Genomic DNA, 15734 nt, shown 5'->3' with positions numbered 1-15734 from the left:
CACCCTTATAAAAAGGAAGTAGTTGGACAGGGCAACAGAGAAGACAGAAGTCAAAAGAAGAATGCGATCTGTATGCCAAGCAATGCTTGAGGCCCACAGAAGCCAGAGTGAGCCTGGGCCAGGTTCTACCTTGGTCCCCTGCAGGAACCAGGCTGCTGGCACCAGGCTGCTAACACCAGATCTCAGCCCTACTGCTTCCAGAACTGTGGCACTCCAGATTGTTGTGGCATATGCCATTTGGTTTGTGGCACTTTGTTACAGCACTAAAGGATGTAGTCCTCCTTCTCTCTACCCCCTTGTTAGCAGATGCATCTTGGGAAAGTCCTGAAGATACAAGGCTCAAGGCGACTTCAGAAACCACCCAGAGATTGGTTCATATCCAGTCCTGCCAGAGCAAAGCTAGCACGAGTACGGGGCAGTCAGACGGCACCTCTGCATGGGTGTGCCCTGTGGTGCTTTGCAGTCCAATGCTGCCTTCCATGCCTTCTGCGGCACAGCATAAGTGCATAAGTGCAGCTGCAGTTGTTGACCTTGCTTGGGTGCTTGTTGGAGAAAGCTCCATTTTTTCTTGTTTGGGGAGTGTTGGTAAAGATACATTGATTTCTGAGGATTAGCTGAAGAAGATGAAGTGTTTCTTAAAAGTCTTTTTAAAGCCAGGCATGGTGGTTTATGCTTGTATTCCAGCACCGGGGAGGCTATAGAAGAGGATTACGGAGTTTGGGGCTAGTCTGGGCGACATGTCGAGTTAAGGCCATCCTGCACTGTGTATCAAGACCCTGTCTCAAAATAAGTAAACAGGAAAAATCTTTAATGTGTTCCTGAAGGACATTTTTATAGTCTTCAAACTTGAAAAATGTGCAGTGTGCTAACTGTCAGTTAGCAAGTCTGCACCTTGCTGGGGGCTTAGGACTGTTCACTTTTATGTCCTGGATCCTGCACAGTACATAAAGCATGTAATAAATGTCTGGTGAACAGGTACTGGGTGAAATATAAAACTATTATTGGTTTAAGACACAGAGGAAAGGAAACAAAATTGTCTTTTTTTAACTAATTTTTTTTGCTAATTCTCATTTATTTATTTTGTGTGTGGGGGCATGTAAATGTGTGTATGCCGTGCCAAGATATACTTGTGATTAGAGGACAAGTTGTAGAAGTTGGTTCTGTCCTTCTATCATGGGTTCCAGGGCATCAAACTGAGGTCATCAGCCTTGTGGGCAAGCACCTGTGCCCTACTTACCCATATCTTTATCCATCTCACCACTCCATATCTTTAGTTGATTCCACTGAAACAAGAGCACAGAACCCACTGTGTGCTCCTTTGAACCAAGGAAAACCAACACTCAGGAATTTTGTAGAGCTGTAACTCAATCACAGTTGACCAGGCTTGGGAACTAATGAATGAGCACTGACAGTCACGTGGTTAGCCACAACAAAGCCAGCTTTGTGAACAATGCACTTTAAACATTTCCAATGTCTTTTCAGAAATAAACCAATCCTGATTGTGCACGGCGATAAGAGAGAGGACAAGGCACGCTTGCACGCCCAGGCAAAGCCCTATGCAAACATCTCCCTCTGCCAGGTAAGCTGCTCCTGCCTTACCTCGTGCTCAGTCTACAAGCTGATTGCGTCCATCCTCCCCTTTGGGCAGCAACCCCTGCTTTGGTTTTACCAACAGCTACTTAACTTGTCTCCTGTTGACTTAAACACTCCTGTCATAGTGAAGGCTAGTGGGGACTCCATGGTTCAGAAAGACTTTTTTCTTTATCTTGACTTGGAGTCTGCCTTGTAGTGTCTACTACATGGTGGTCCAGACTTCCTGCTCTCTGGAACCACACAGTTCAATTTGTGTCTTCCTGGCTCGTGCAGAGATTCCTGTATTTGAGGCCAGGTGTTCTCTTCCTGTAGTTGGTTTCAGGGCTGAGCTTCCTTTTCCCATGTTCAGTGCAGCATGCTCCTCTGCTTGGGCCAGCCCGCGCTCACCGTGCTTAGTTTGTCCTGTGCTCCTTGTAACTTGGGTTTCAGCATCAGTCTCCCGGATGCTGCCCAATGGCTTTGGATCTCTCTAACGCAGCTGCTAATGGCTTCTGTGATACTTCTGACCTCTGTTAGCCACCACTGGCACTTTAACTGCCCTGAGTTCTGTTTCATGTCAGCCAGAGAAATGGAGAGACCCATAGATTAAAAGCCTGTTCATGTCAGCCAGAGAAATGGAGAGACCCATAGATTAAAAGCCTGTTAGGAAACTGAAGAGAGTTCTACATGGCATGAGATCCCAGCCCAGTGAAGGAACACCCAGCAATGGTGTACCGAAACCAAAGCAGAGAGGAAGATGGGGCAACAAAAGCCTCATCCACTTTCTCTGTATGTTCCATGATTTTGCCCTATGCTCGGTAGCCAGGCTGAAGTGTGACTGATGAATCTTGGGCTTTTGTTATAGCAGTTACTATATGTTCTACATCTAAAAGCATCTCTTAATTCCATGTGTTATTTTGAGCAACAAGCTTGCAAAAAATGGGAAGAAAAGGAGTTCAGGGGATTTTTTAAACATTCCTTTCTTGGAAATGGTAGCTGCAAAGTAGCAGGTAGAACCTTCACCATTTCCTGCCTCTGTCGGCATGGTTACCACCATCCCTGAGGAACGGTTGTGAGCCACAGCTACAGTTTTTTCTCCTGTAGTATAGTGGGCTCAAGGTTTCTGTTCATGGACTGGGGAGATGTATCACTGGATAAAAAGTACTTCCTGTACAAGCTTGAGGATCCAAGTAGAATCTCTATAACCACTTTAAAAGCCAGGGGGCTGCATGCACCCCTATAAATCCCAATACTGTGTGGGGTGGAAAAAGCCAGGGGGCTGCATGCACGCCTATAAATCCCAGTACTGTGTAGGATGCAGTCAGGAGGCTGCATGCATTCCTGTAACCCCAGAACTGTGTTAGATGGAAAGAGTTAGGAGGCTGCATGCACACCTGTAACCCTGGTACTGTGTGGGGTGGAGAAAGTCAGGAGGCTGCATGCATGCTTGTAACCCCAGTACTGTGTGGGGTGACGCACCAGAGGGCTGCATGCATGCATGTAACCCCTCTGCTGTGTGGGTGGAGAACCAGAGGGCTGCATGCATGCCTGTAACTCCAGTACTGTGTGGGGTGGAGAGAGTCAGGAGGCTGCATGCATGCCTGTAACCCCAGAACTGTGTTAGATGGAAAGAGTCAGGAGGCTGCATGCATGCTTGTAACCCCAGTACTGTGTGGGGTGGAGAACCAGAGGGCTGCATGCATGCCTGTAACCCCTCTGCTGTGTTAGATGGAAAGAGTCAGGAGGCTGCATGCATGCCTGTAACCCCTCTGCTGTGTTAGATGGAAAGAGTCAGGAGGCTGCATGCATGCCTGTAACCCCTCTGCTGTGTTAGATGGAAAGAGTCAGGAGGCTGCATGCATGCCTGTAACCCCTCTGCTGTCTGGGTGGAGAAAGGAAGACCTTGGGCTTGTTGGCTGCCTGCCTGGCTTCAGGCTCAATGGAAAACTTTCTCAAGAGAATCAGAGTCCTCCTCTGGCCACCAAGCACACACATGGATGTGCTTACTGCATGTCCCATACACACGTGTACACACCAAGGCTTCTGCTCTTAGAGACATGATACCTGGATCCCTTTCTTTGTAATTTTCCTTCTAGTGTCTCTCTCATGATGTGACAGTTTCAACTCACATCTGATAAAGCTCCTTCCAGCTCTAAATAGTATCTATGTTTTTGTTTCAAACAGAAAACATTAGGTCACTTTTAAACACCTCCAGCGTTTTTTTTTTTTTCTGATTTAACCCATTGCACATTATGTCACTTTGGCCGCAAACCACATCCTCTTCTGGACTGTGGATACAGCTCAATGCTACAGTGCTTGCCTAGTATCCACAAGGCCCTGGATTCTGTCCTCAGTATCACTATGAAAATCCTCTTCCACGAAAAGGGTTTGTGGTCCATCTGTGCACAGAGATATCTTTTGTGCCTTTGTTTAGCAGTTCCCTAAAATTCTGCTGTTTGCTTTGATATCCACCAACAGAAGAGGGAAAGAAAACTGACACAGTTATCCCGAAAGCCCATGATTAGTCTTCAGACCGCAGTCACCTAATACCACTAGGTTTAGGAAAGCTTGGTGCCCGAGAGCAGAATGGCCACTAGAGGGCGCACAGACACACTTCTCACAGACCTTTGCAAGGCACCTTTCTGGAGCACGCCTCTCTCGTGGGAGATGCAGGAGAATCATGGCCCCATCCTGACCTACTGAAGTGCCTCTCCATCTTGACTTTTTCTGGTAATAACACTCAAGGAATCAGTTGGGTATGTGTTTAGTGCTTGGGGCTGGACATCGAGGCCATGGTGGTGGCGAACGGTCACTTTACCTGAGTTCTGCCCCAGCTCTATGTCTGCGTGTCTGAATATGCCCGGGCTACTGTAGCCACATGGCTGGATGGAGACTATTTTTATTTTGAGACTGGTCAGCTTAAATGACAGCCATCTCAGAAGCTGAGAATTCCGATCCTGGTACAGGTCCCTCGGGTTCCTGATGGAGGTTCCTCCTGCCTTGTGGGGGTGCACTCTGGTATCTAAGAGGACACTGACTGTATTGGGTGCCCTCCCCTCCCCCGTCCATGGCTTTGTTTGCTTTTGTTTACCACCATCAAGTCCTCTCACTAAACACTGACACGCCTGGGCTTCGGCTCTGACGTAAGTTGAAGGATGGGCATGGCATGAAGGTTCATTCCACGATGCTCATTCTGGCCTTGGCACTTCCCATTTGTTTAAATCTAATTTGTCCATGTATCAAATGGATTGCTAATGGCATTCATTACAGCATTTGAAAGAGTTGGTGCATTAGCCCTCAAAAAGCACGCATTAAAGAGGACCCATTGAAGTTACTTTCAGCTTCGTTGTTTGTGCCTGAAAGTGTGTAACATGTAGCCAAGCTAAATTTAGAAGCTGGTTCTCTTAACCACTGTTCTTCCTCAGTTAAAAATCAGCTGATAAGTGATTTTGTAATTGTAAAGACACAAAGTACAGTTCATAGCTTTCTTCTCTGGCCAAGAAAACACAAATGCATGCTGGTCTACCCATTGCCCCCAAGCTGCAGACTGTGTGGTACCTAGGTGTATTCCATGTGGTCATTCTGCCCCCCAGCCAGTCCTGTCGTTCCTCGTGCGGTGGGGAGAGGGCACTGGCATCACAGTTCACACGTCTGTGTTGCTCACAGCAAACAGGCCTCTTTCCTAAGGTCTTGCGCGAACTTTCTCATCCTCTCCCAGAAACTCTGAGGCTCACGACAACCACCTGTTTTAAAGAGGCAGGAGCAGAGAATGTAGGTCTTCCCCAAAATCAGGCGAATTGTGGGGCAGTGTCTTCCTAAACTGGTCACTCAGCTGCTTGTTTGTTCCATAACCTGTTCTTTCTGGCATATTCTGCTTGACTAGGGTCTTGCTGTGCTAGGGCTTAGATAGAAAGTTTTGCTCTCAGAAAGCATGCACCTGCTTGTAAAGCTGTCAGTATGGAGTACAAGGTGGGTTTACCATCGTTTACTTTCAGCTTTTGCTGCCTTTGTGTGAAACATTCTCTTTTACTCTAACCTCACGATGGCTTTATGTTGCCACCACATCCGATGCTATTTTAAATGTCTTCTTAAGACTTTGTTCATCTTAATCCTGCAGTAGAAGCCAAATAGCTCATTTAAAACTTTGTGTAGAATCACATTTATTTTATTAGGCTTTTGGCAGCTGCAGAAATTATGCTTCTCACTCATAAGTGCTGTAGTTTAAAATGCAGTATGTATTAAATCATGTTGGATAACAAAACAAACAAACAAAAAGTGTTTTAAATGGACCTTAGTGGGTGCTATAATAAAAGCTGTCTTCTGCTGGGTGGTAGTGGTGGAGCCTCACACCTTCAGTTCCAGTTCTGGGGAGGTAGAGACGTGTGGATCTCTGAGTTCAAGACCAGCTTACTCTACAGAGTGAGTTCCAGGACACCCAGGGCTTCACAGAGAAACCCTGTCTCGAGAAACCATTTAAAATAAAATAAAATGAATAAATAATAAAAAAGCTGTCTTGTGTTTATCCAATAGAGGGCAGTAAGACAGTTTTTTAAAAGTTGGTTTGGTCCCTTCCCCTCAATTTCCAGTAGATAGGAATAGTAAATATTAAGTGAGACTTTTAAAATAAATTACATCTTTTCTGTCCTAGGCAAAGCTGGATATTGCATTTGGAACACATCACACGTAAGCAATGTTTACTAAATGGGGGGGGGTATGATTTTAATTGGCCAAAGGATACAAGCAAGGAGCTTTAAGACCTGATTCCAAGATACAGGCCATCAGCATGGAAGTGTGAATCTGTAACTCAGGGGTCTTTGCCCGTTGCTCAGGACATCAGTCATGGCTGCTCGGGAGCACAGAATTCCAAGTGGTCCTTGTGGCCATAGATGGTTCTATGTGCACAATCAGTGCTTACGGTGTCCCTGCCTCTCAAATGTTGGCAAGAATGAGTTATGTTGACTAGTCTCTTATTAGTCAGCCCCATAACTAATTTCACCAGAAGTTGCCAATTTGCCAGGCCTATCCCAGCTCAAATGAGCTCCTGAGATGTAATTGGCAATCCTGGCCCGCTCCTTCCTACCTGGCACATTGTGCCAAATGACAGTGTGCTCTGTCTTTCTTAACTTAATTTTACAGGAGTTTCGCTGAGTCCTTTTGCAATGTGGCTTTACAAATGTGGAAAGCAAAGCATGGTTGTCCTTATTTTAATATTCTTCTAAATCATTTCTCTGGAAAGGATTTGTCAAAAGACTGTGACAAAGCCTCTTCTGGCTTTTAAACCAATGGTGGGAGTATGGGGCTGGCTGCCCCCAGGTAGGACGCCATCTCCTAGCGTGAGTGTTGGTCATCTGTCTGTCTGCTTCTTGCTGAAGCAGTGACCTGAAATGACAGTATTGTGGCTGCTTTTCTCTCTGTGCATGTAAAACAGTTTTTTGCCATTCCTTTGGAAAGGGAGCCAGAGCAGAAGCAGTTAAGCCTCTCTGTAAAGCTGTAGGCCTATTAATGCCCTGAATAGAGATGGTCACATCTACAGACCACCCCTATTTGGTAGATTCTGTCCACTAGGGGGCAGGGTTTGAGGACCCAGAGTGAACTCAAGCACCTGACTCATACATAAAATACTCATTTTCCGGCGCTGAGCTCACAGGATGCCAGTTTAAGCTCAGAATACAGATTGTCATCAATGGGGGCAGCTTAGCCATAAGGCAGGCAGGAAGTGCTTGTCTCCCACCCTTAGCTGAAACCCGGGATAAATGCATCCTTGATTCTAGAATGCCTTCCGCCAGCCCTGTCCCCGTGTGGGCTCTGGCAGGATTTGCTAGGCCACCAGTGCCGGATTTCTATGCTGACCATGTTGTCTGCACTCTGTAATGAGCTTTACAAGGGAAAAGCCCTGTGCTCCTCCAGACTAGCAGGCAATGCGAGAGCTTGGCTGTCATGGGTTGGTTATGCTATCACTCCTGGGAGAGACTTGAGGACTCAGAAGGTCTGCTCCACAGCTGGCGTGATGTCGCTTCACCGTGAATGGAGCAGGGAGGGGGCACAGGGAAGCTATCCTTCGTTTTAAAGTGTTAGGTTCTTTATCAAAACTAACACGTAGAATACATGGATTTTCCTTGAGGATGTAAATAGGGAGAGAACTCACCCTTAACTTTAGTTTTTAATTTGTTCTTGTTTGCTCACTGCTACAATTAACTTCACTGTTTCCTTTGCCTCAATCATCCCTTTCTCCTTATGGCAGCTCACACATGCTCAGTTAAATCCAATAGTTCTCAATCAGAGAAGTTACTGGAGTAGAACCCATCCCAGCTAGAGAGTATCCATGGTTTACTTTTTGCTGAGATGGCAGTATCTTGTAAAGGATTGAACTCATGTCTGGAAATTTGGGTTGTTCATTATTTTAAGAATTGTTTATCAATCCAGGGAAGACAGCACACACATGCCTGTAATCCCAGCTCTTGGGGGCCTGAGAAGGGGGATCAGAAGTTCAAGGCCAGTCTACATGAGATCCCCATCTCACAAAAAAAAAAACCAACAAAAGTTATTTATCACACACCTATGATGTTATTGAGTCTCGAGTATGGAGGATGTCATTTTTGTCCTCGTAGCTTTTCCTCCTTTGGTGACAGCGCAGACTAATATGTATGATGAAGTAAATACTGTCTTCCCAGCCTGGAGCTACCAACAGAGACTGTGATGCAGTTCCTGGGATGACACACGCCTGACCAGGCAGTTGGCCAGGCACCTTGTTCAGAGCACATAGGGTACACAGCAATCCCAGGCACCGTGTGTTCCTTGCCACTTTAGAATGTGGAGAAACACAGCCCAAGCAGCGGAATGGACAACGTCCTCGTCTAAACGGGGACCAGCCGCAGCCTGCTGGGACATGCTTCTTCCCTGTCTTCTCCAGCTGGCCATTTTCTCACCAAGCCCTCATCTCCCACTCATTTTCTAGTAGCATAAAATGGTCACTCTCCCACCTCTAGCCATGTGCCCTACACACAGTGCTCTGGCTTATGGGCATGTGTGAGTTCAGCCATCTTCTACAGGCTCGTTTGGTGACCTAGATAATAACTCCTTTCCTCCAGCTGCAGAGTCTGCAGCTGTAAAATGAGAATTACTCCTTCTTGGGATTGTCTTGACACATGCTAGTGCATCCAAAAGCAGTGCCTGGTGTGGAGGTGCCTGACATGCATTCCCTTGCTTCTTCATAGCCTCCTCTTCACATTTAGGAAGTAGCCCTTTTGTCACACCACTGCTTAGGGACAGTACTGTGGGTCCAGCTTTTTCCAGGGAGACTTCATTCCTTACCTTTCTGTATTTCAACTGTGACCTTATTCACACACATGAAAAGATTAATATGTCTCCCCTTAAATTAATTCTTAATTCTGTTTGATAGGATCCACTGACATCGATACGTGATTTCCTCGTAATTGATGCCTTGATTAATGGAAATATTTGTAAAGCTTCTATCGTGAATCCCTAGCTAGCTTATCCTTAATTGTAATCAGCTGCTAATGTGGCAACTGTGTGTGTCAGTTTGCCCAGATTTCAGGGACTGCATCTCATAACTACAGAGAAGATAGCTCAGCAGCTGTCACTTCTCGAGCTCTGCATTAATTTATTGTCTGCCAGCTTGAATTACTTTCTCCTTTTGGCAAGACCCAAACATCTCATTCTCTTTTGTGGTCCTGTCTTTTCCCATATTTATTTATTTATTTTAAATGTATTTTTTCCAAGAGGCAGGACTTAATCACACCAGAGCACAGTCACACAAGGTAGCCTGAAACCTACCAACCTAGCCCTCATCTCATGTGCACAATCCCGCCTCAGCCTCCCAAGTTGCTAGGGTTACAGGCACACGCCCCTGCACCTGGCCTTTCCCTTCTCCGTTATATACTTCCTCCAGCCCAACTTCCTTTATATAACTCCTCCAGCCCAGCTTCCTTTATATAACTCCTCCAGCCCAACTTCAACTCATGGGGTTGCTCATCTGGGGAGGAACAAGCTCGTTGTTGCCATATGTGTCCACTAAGTTACATAGGTGAGTAATAAGTAACAATTTGGCCTCAGCAGAAGTGATAAAATCAGCCAAGACAAGCATTACAGCTTTGAGAAATGGCACTGTGGTTCCGGAGAGAAGACTGAAATCCCTTAATAATTGGAAACAATCTGTAGATAAAACTCACCCAGCACTAAGTTACAAAATAAAGCCGGGCACTGGACGGGAATGAATCCCAAGTGTCTATTTAACCTTTACATTGTGGACTTTGATTTCATTGTCATCAGTCCCAAGTTGGGCTTGACCCCTCGTGATTTGCATGGAAAGTGGAGGCTCAGGCATAGTGAATGGTTTACTAAAGCTCACATGGCTTCTCAAGGGCAGACTCCTGTCTTTAGACTTCACCTTGAGAGCTCTTGCATATACATTCTTTCCTCTCTCATTGGAAATAAAGCTAAGAAAAATAGGCTTAGTGATGCAAGAAGCCCCAGTGGGAGGAGAAGGCTCAGTCCCATCTCACTTGAGTTCATGGAGGAGAAAAGAGAAGACTTACTTCAAGCCCAGGTACACAATGGTGACATTCGTGGCACATGGAATACATGTCTGATCAGGACAGGGCATCTCGCAATCTTCGAACTGCAACCGTTAGTAAGAATACATTTTCCATTTTCAGTACACTGCATGTGTGCATGCAGCCTCGGGCTGAAACGGGCTTTAAACCTATGCCATGTATACTTCAGTTGTTGGAAGCATACTAGCCTGTTAACAAGGTAGGATCTGCTCCTACCTTGCTGGTAGGATGCCCTCCAACACAGGGCATGTCCCTGTGGTCCACCATAGGGGAATGACAGCCACAGATACTAAGGGACCAGTGAAGGGATGTAAGTTCATGACCCCCACATATTCTGATCCTTTTTGGAGGATGGCTTTCCATAGAAGAGGAGTTTATACTAATTCATGTTTGGGTAATATAAGAGGTTAAGAATTCTTCCAGCTGTTTCTTGCATTCTCGTTAGAAATCTGTTTATTTGGAAAAGTCTGTTCATGTGTTTGTTCACCGCCCTCTCTTGGAAGGAAAATGATGCTCTTGCTCTATGAAGAAGGCCTCCGAGTCGTCATCCACACCTCCAACCTCATCCGGGAAGACTGGCACCAGAAAACCCAAGGGTTGGTAGGGCCGTGCCCTGCATGGGCAAGGGCAAAGGCAAATGTTACTTGCATTCCTCTTTTTCTTTCTGTTTCTCTACTTGTGCAAGTAATGCACACGTGCACGGAAAAGAGGGTACCAGGAGTAGTCAGGGGATTCTCTTTTGCTTTACCCAAGCCACACCTCCATCCCCACAACACTGCTCCTCCCTTCCCTCTCTCCTGAGGAAGCTAGTATCAGCAGCTTGTGCAGAGTCATCTCTAGTCACTGTGTGCAGGAATATTTGCATGCACATGACTTGTAAACTTTATTTATTACAATCTTTTTATTGTTTGAGAGTTTCTCACATGCACATAATATTTAAATCAAATCTTCCCCTTAGTTCCTCCCCCCCCCCGCGTGTACTCTGGCCCCTTTTCCCTCTCAACTTCATGTGCTTTTCTTGTTTGTTTGTTTGTTTGTTTGTTTATTGAGCCTGCTGAGCCCACTTAGTGCCACCTTTGTATATGAGAGTAGGTCCACCTCCTGGTATGGGAGGGCAGCGTAGAGAAGTGGGTTTTGTTTTGTTCTGTTTAATCTTTGTGTACAGGTTTGTGCGTGAGTATGGGGGGCAGGCACATGTGGAGATCAGATGACAACCTAGAGTGTCGGTCCTCAACTTCAGCCTTGTTTGAGATGGGATCTCTTGCTGCTATGTACACCAGGCTAGCTGGCTCCAGCTTCTGGGGTTCTCCTGTCCCTACCTCCCATCTTGCTACAGGGGCACTGGGATTGTGGGTGTGAGTTACCACGACTGGTGTTACACGGATTCTGAAAATCCAAACTCCTGTTCTCACAATTTGACAAGTTCTTTAACCGCTATCGCAAGGTTTTGTTTTGTTTTGTTTTTTCTCATTTTTTCAAGATAGGGTTTCTCTGAGTGGCTTTGGAGTCTTTCCTGGAACTAGCTCTTGTAGACTAGGCTGGTCTCGAACTCATAGAGATCCATCTGCCTCTGCCTCCCAAGTGCTGGGATCAAAGGCATGTACCACCACCGCCCGGCCCAAGGGTTTGTTTTAAAAGGATTCCTTGGAGAATAGCTTTAATCCTTTTTCTTTCACTGAAGTCATTTCTGTACCTCCTGCCTTTCTGGGAGAGAGCTGGCAAATAGCCTTCTCTGTCAGAAGACAATGCAGGCACTTGTGTAGCTTCATTTCAGGATCCCAGTCTGCTCTGCTGCTGTCCTCCCCCTACTCACATCTCCAGTGGTATTGCCTAGCCTGGGCTACAAGCTTACCTCAGCCCCGGTGACCCATGGGTTGAGCTGAAATAAGGAACCTTCCATTCAACGTCTGGGCCTGCTTTGATCTTAGTCCGGGCTCAGAGTAGTGTTATTCTGACTCCTGCAGAGTCAAGGGGTCTCTGCCTGTCTCTGAAAAGTGTTCGTCTCTGTTATCCCATCCTTCCCCTCAACACGCGCACACATACAATCGCACACACATACACACACATGCACAAGCACACATACATCCACACAGCTCTTTTACTTTATTTTAGATAGAATCTTTTATGTAACTCATGTCGGCTGGGAAATCACTGTGTAGCTATGTAGCCCAAGCTGGCCTTGAACTCTCTGATCTTCCTGTTTCATCTTCCAAGTGCTGGCTAACAGGACTGTCTTGATCTGCTGAGTATTTTGACACTTACACAGTCCCATCAGAAAAGGGAGAGAGATTTAGATAAGCTTCTTCCTTGGGAAACCAGGATTATGTAACTAAACAGATTCATGAAGGTGACCACCCATCCTAGGTGGCTCTCAAAACCCCACCAGTGCCTCTAGTTCAGACTGGAGCTGTGATCTTGAACTTAAGGGCAACACTGCTTCCTGAGGCTTCTCAAGTGATTGCCATGAAAGAGGGCATGAAAAGAAGGGGTGTGGCTGGTATTTTGATTCCTTTTTTTTTTTTCAGAGACAAGAGTTTCTCTGTGTATCGCTGACTGTCCTGGAACTCGCTCTGTAGACTGGAGTGGCCTCGAACTCACAGAGACCTGCATGCCTCTGTCTCCCAAGTGCTGGGATTAAAGGTGTGAACCACCACCGCCCAACCTTTAATTCTTTTCTTTAAAAAGAAAGTCTGAAAACATATTAGCTAGGTTGTATAGCTCATATAGGTCAAACTGAAAGCAAGAAGATAGGAACTGTTCCTCTCTCTACCAGCCAGCCACCCTGCTACAGGCCCTGTTGCCCTCTGCTTAGTCAGTTCTTGATTCTCTCTGCTACTTTGAAGTTTCATGTTGTGGTTAGAAAACAAACTCAAAAGGGACTAGAGAGATGGCTGCGTGGCTCAGAGCACTAGCCTTCACTCCTCTTGCAGAGGTCCCGGGTTTGGTTCCAAGCTCCCACGTGATGGCTCACAAGCCTCTGGATTCTTTCTCCAGGTCCAGAAATCGCAGCACCTTCCCCTGAGCTTCACAGGCACCTGCACATGCGTGGTGCACACACAAATAACATTCAGAGTCTTAGAGCACCAAAAACCTTTAAAGGCGCTTTTCATGGGCAGTCTCCCCTTGTGGATAGTCCGCCCTGGCCGCACTTCTTCCCGGCTGTGCAGATTTGCCAGCTGCCCTTCTCAGCTGCTGCTTGAACACCTGTTCAGATCTGACAGTTCAGATCATCTCTTGGGTTCGAGAGCTGGCCTAGCAGTTAAGAACATTTGCTGCTCTTGCTGAAGATCCAAGTAGAGTCCTACCAGCCGCATCAGGCCGCTCACAACTCTCTTGTAACTCCAGTTCCAAGGGATCCGATAGCCTCTTCTGGCTTCTGTGGGCACCTGCATACTTGCGGTGCACACACCTATACCTCTGCATACACATTAAGCAAATGCATGAAAATCCCAAATTCTTTGCCGCCCCCCGTAGTGTTCTCATATTATTTCACAAAGTATTAGGAACGCCTCCTCTCTCAGTATCCTAGTTTAGGAAGCTGTTTCCTGTCACAGTCCTCATCTGGAATATGCCTGCTTGTGAACCTCCTGCTCTTAGGCTCAGAGGCATTGGTGGAAGGCTACCTCACACATCTATCTAGCTTCGCTGATCACTTTACACCCAGAGGTAATGAAAGCCCAGAGAAGTCATGGGACCTGGCTACAATGGCAAAGCCAGCAAGAAGCAGATGTCTATGCTAAGTTCCCCCAAGATAAGCAGGAAGTGAATGAAAGTCACTCTTCTGGGAAGCAGACTTCAGACATGCAGCCAGTTCTCACCCAGTCTGCTTCCCATCCTGGGAGCTGGTAGCCCACCTGCTTCCTTGGGGAGCAGCTGTGTAAAAGAGGAATTGGGCCATTTCTGTTTGGATTTGACGGGTAGAACTCCAGAGGAAATAACCACGAAAAGGAAAGACAGTGACAACACACACAGTTTGGAGTCTGACCTAACCATTCATTGCCTCTCATGACTCATTGCAACAGCCCTTTGGGGCAGAGCTGTTAATCTGGTTTTTGTTGCTGGAGGTTCTTGTCCTGCCAGGTCCCACAGCCACTTCAGCGCCAAATAGACACACAGATGTTATATTAATGATAAATTAATTAACATGCTAATTGTTGGCCGATGACTAGGGCTTCTTATTGGCTAACTTTGTCTTAATTATTAACCCATTTCTATCAATCTAAATATTTCTACATGGCCTAATCTTACCAGAAAATGCCTCACATGTCCTTGTTTCCTGGTGTCTACATGGTGTCTCCCTCCGGCACCTCTCCCCTTACCTCTCCTAGAATTCTCCTTGTTTCCTAGTCCCACCTATCTTCTGCCTCTGTTGGCCAAACAGTGTTTTATTCATCAACCAATAGGAGAAACATATATGCAGAAGAACATCCCCCATCAGGTTTTGTCCTAGAAGAACATCTAGTCCTAGAGGCTCAAAGCCATACTGTTTTTGTAATTTACCTGGATCATATCGTATTGTATCTGTTGGTTTTAGATATGATTATTTCCTGTGGGTAGGTATGTTGTAGAAGTTAGAGCAAATGCATTGTTTTGGGGGGAAAGGAATTGAGGAGATAAAGGTTGTCTAATGTTTTATCGCTGTTGAGTGCTTAGCAGTTTGAAGCTAGTGTTAAATGTGTTGCATACTCATTCCAGGCACCAGAAAGTATAGCACATGAAAATATCTCAAACCAGTACAGAATGCATATTATCAAAATAAAAAAAATTTTCTTTCTGAAAATAAGCTTGCATATACATGTTTCTTAGTATAGATAGCTCTAGATTCTTAATTTGGATAAAGAGCTACACTGATAAGGACATGGTTTTTCTTAAAGAGATAGCATTCATAAATAATCCTGTGATGGGGAGTCATTGGGTCAATGTGATCAGATCTGTTTCCTCCTGCCAAGAATTCACCTCTTGCTTCAGGCAAATGCATAACCATTATAAGAGGTATTGTTACAATGAAAGCTCCCAGGTGTTAAAGGTTATTTTTCTTTTTTCCATTCTAGAATATGGTTGAGCCCTTTATACCCACGACTTGACCAGGGAAACCACACGTCTGGAGAGTCAAGCACCCATTTTAAAGCTGACCTTATCAGTTACTTGATGTCGTACAATGCTCCCTCTCTCCAGGAGTGGATAGACACCATCCAAGAGCACGATCTCTCTGAAACCAAGTATGTGTCTCCTTACCAATGTGGGAGGGCTGAAAAGGGACTCCTGAGTTACAGGCCACACAAGTCTGGAAGGCAGGGGCCTTGGGAAGGAGCAGAGTAGTATTTGACTGCACTGCCTGAGAGGGTAAGGGCAGATTTGGAGCATCCCATGTCTCAATGCCTCATGAGCATGGAGGTAGCAATGGGTCTTAAGCCTCCCACTGTGATGATCGTAGAATTCCTGAGTTCTTTGCCTAGTAGCTTAATGCAGATAGCCTGCTATTAACTGGGTTAGCTAAAAATGAACTTCAGAGAGTGGTTACCAATAAGGAGTCATGGCCCTAGGATGAATTGGCTACTTTTTATGTGTATTCTGTGGGTTTGGGGTATC

The 15734-nt window shown here is 45.9% G+C and overlaps 1 protein-coding gene across 2 annotated transcripts in view; it reads left to right on the top strand.

Annotated features, from left to right (window-relative positions):
- Tdp1 (tyrosyl-DNA phosphodiesterase 1) overlaps positions 1-15734 on the top strand; it is a 74325-nt gene that overhangs the window by 12639 nt on the left and 45952 nt on the right. Inside the window, exons 5-8 of one of the 2 annotated variants that reach the window (XM_040742637.1) lie at positions 1483-1579; positions 6221-6255; positions 10649-10741; positions 15197-15364. In XM_040742637.1, coding sequence (XP_040598571.1) covers positions 1483-1579; positions 6221-6255; positions 10649-10741; positions 15197-15364 — 393 coding nt within the window. The remainder of the gene's footprint in view (positions 1-1482; positions 1580-6220; positions 6256-10648; positions 10742-15196; positions 15365-15734) is intronic. The other variant, XM_040742639.1, reaches the window with a different exon arrangement.

The sequence above is a fragment of the Mesocricetus auratus genome, unplaced genomic scaffold (assembly GCF_017639785.1).
Source record: "Mesocricetus auratus isolate SY011 unplaced genomic scaffold, BCM_Maur_2.0 Super-Scaffold_15014, whole genome shotgun sequence".
Classification (NCBI taxonomy): Eukaryota; Metazoa; Chordata; class Mammalia; order Rodentia; family Cricetidae; genus Mesocricetus; species Mesocricetus auratus.
Note: the sequence above shows the minus strand (reverse complement) of the source record. Positions and strands in the feature narration are given on the sequence as shown.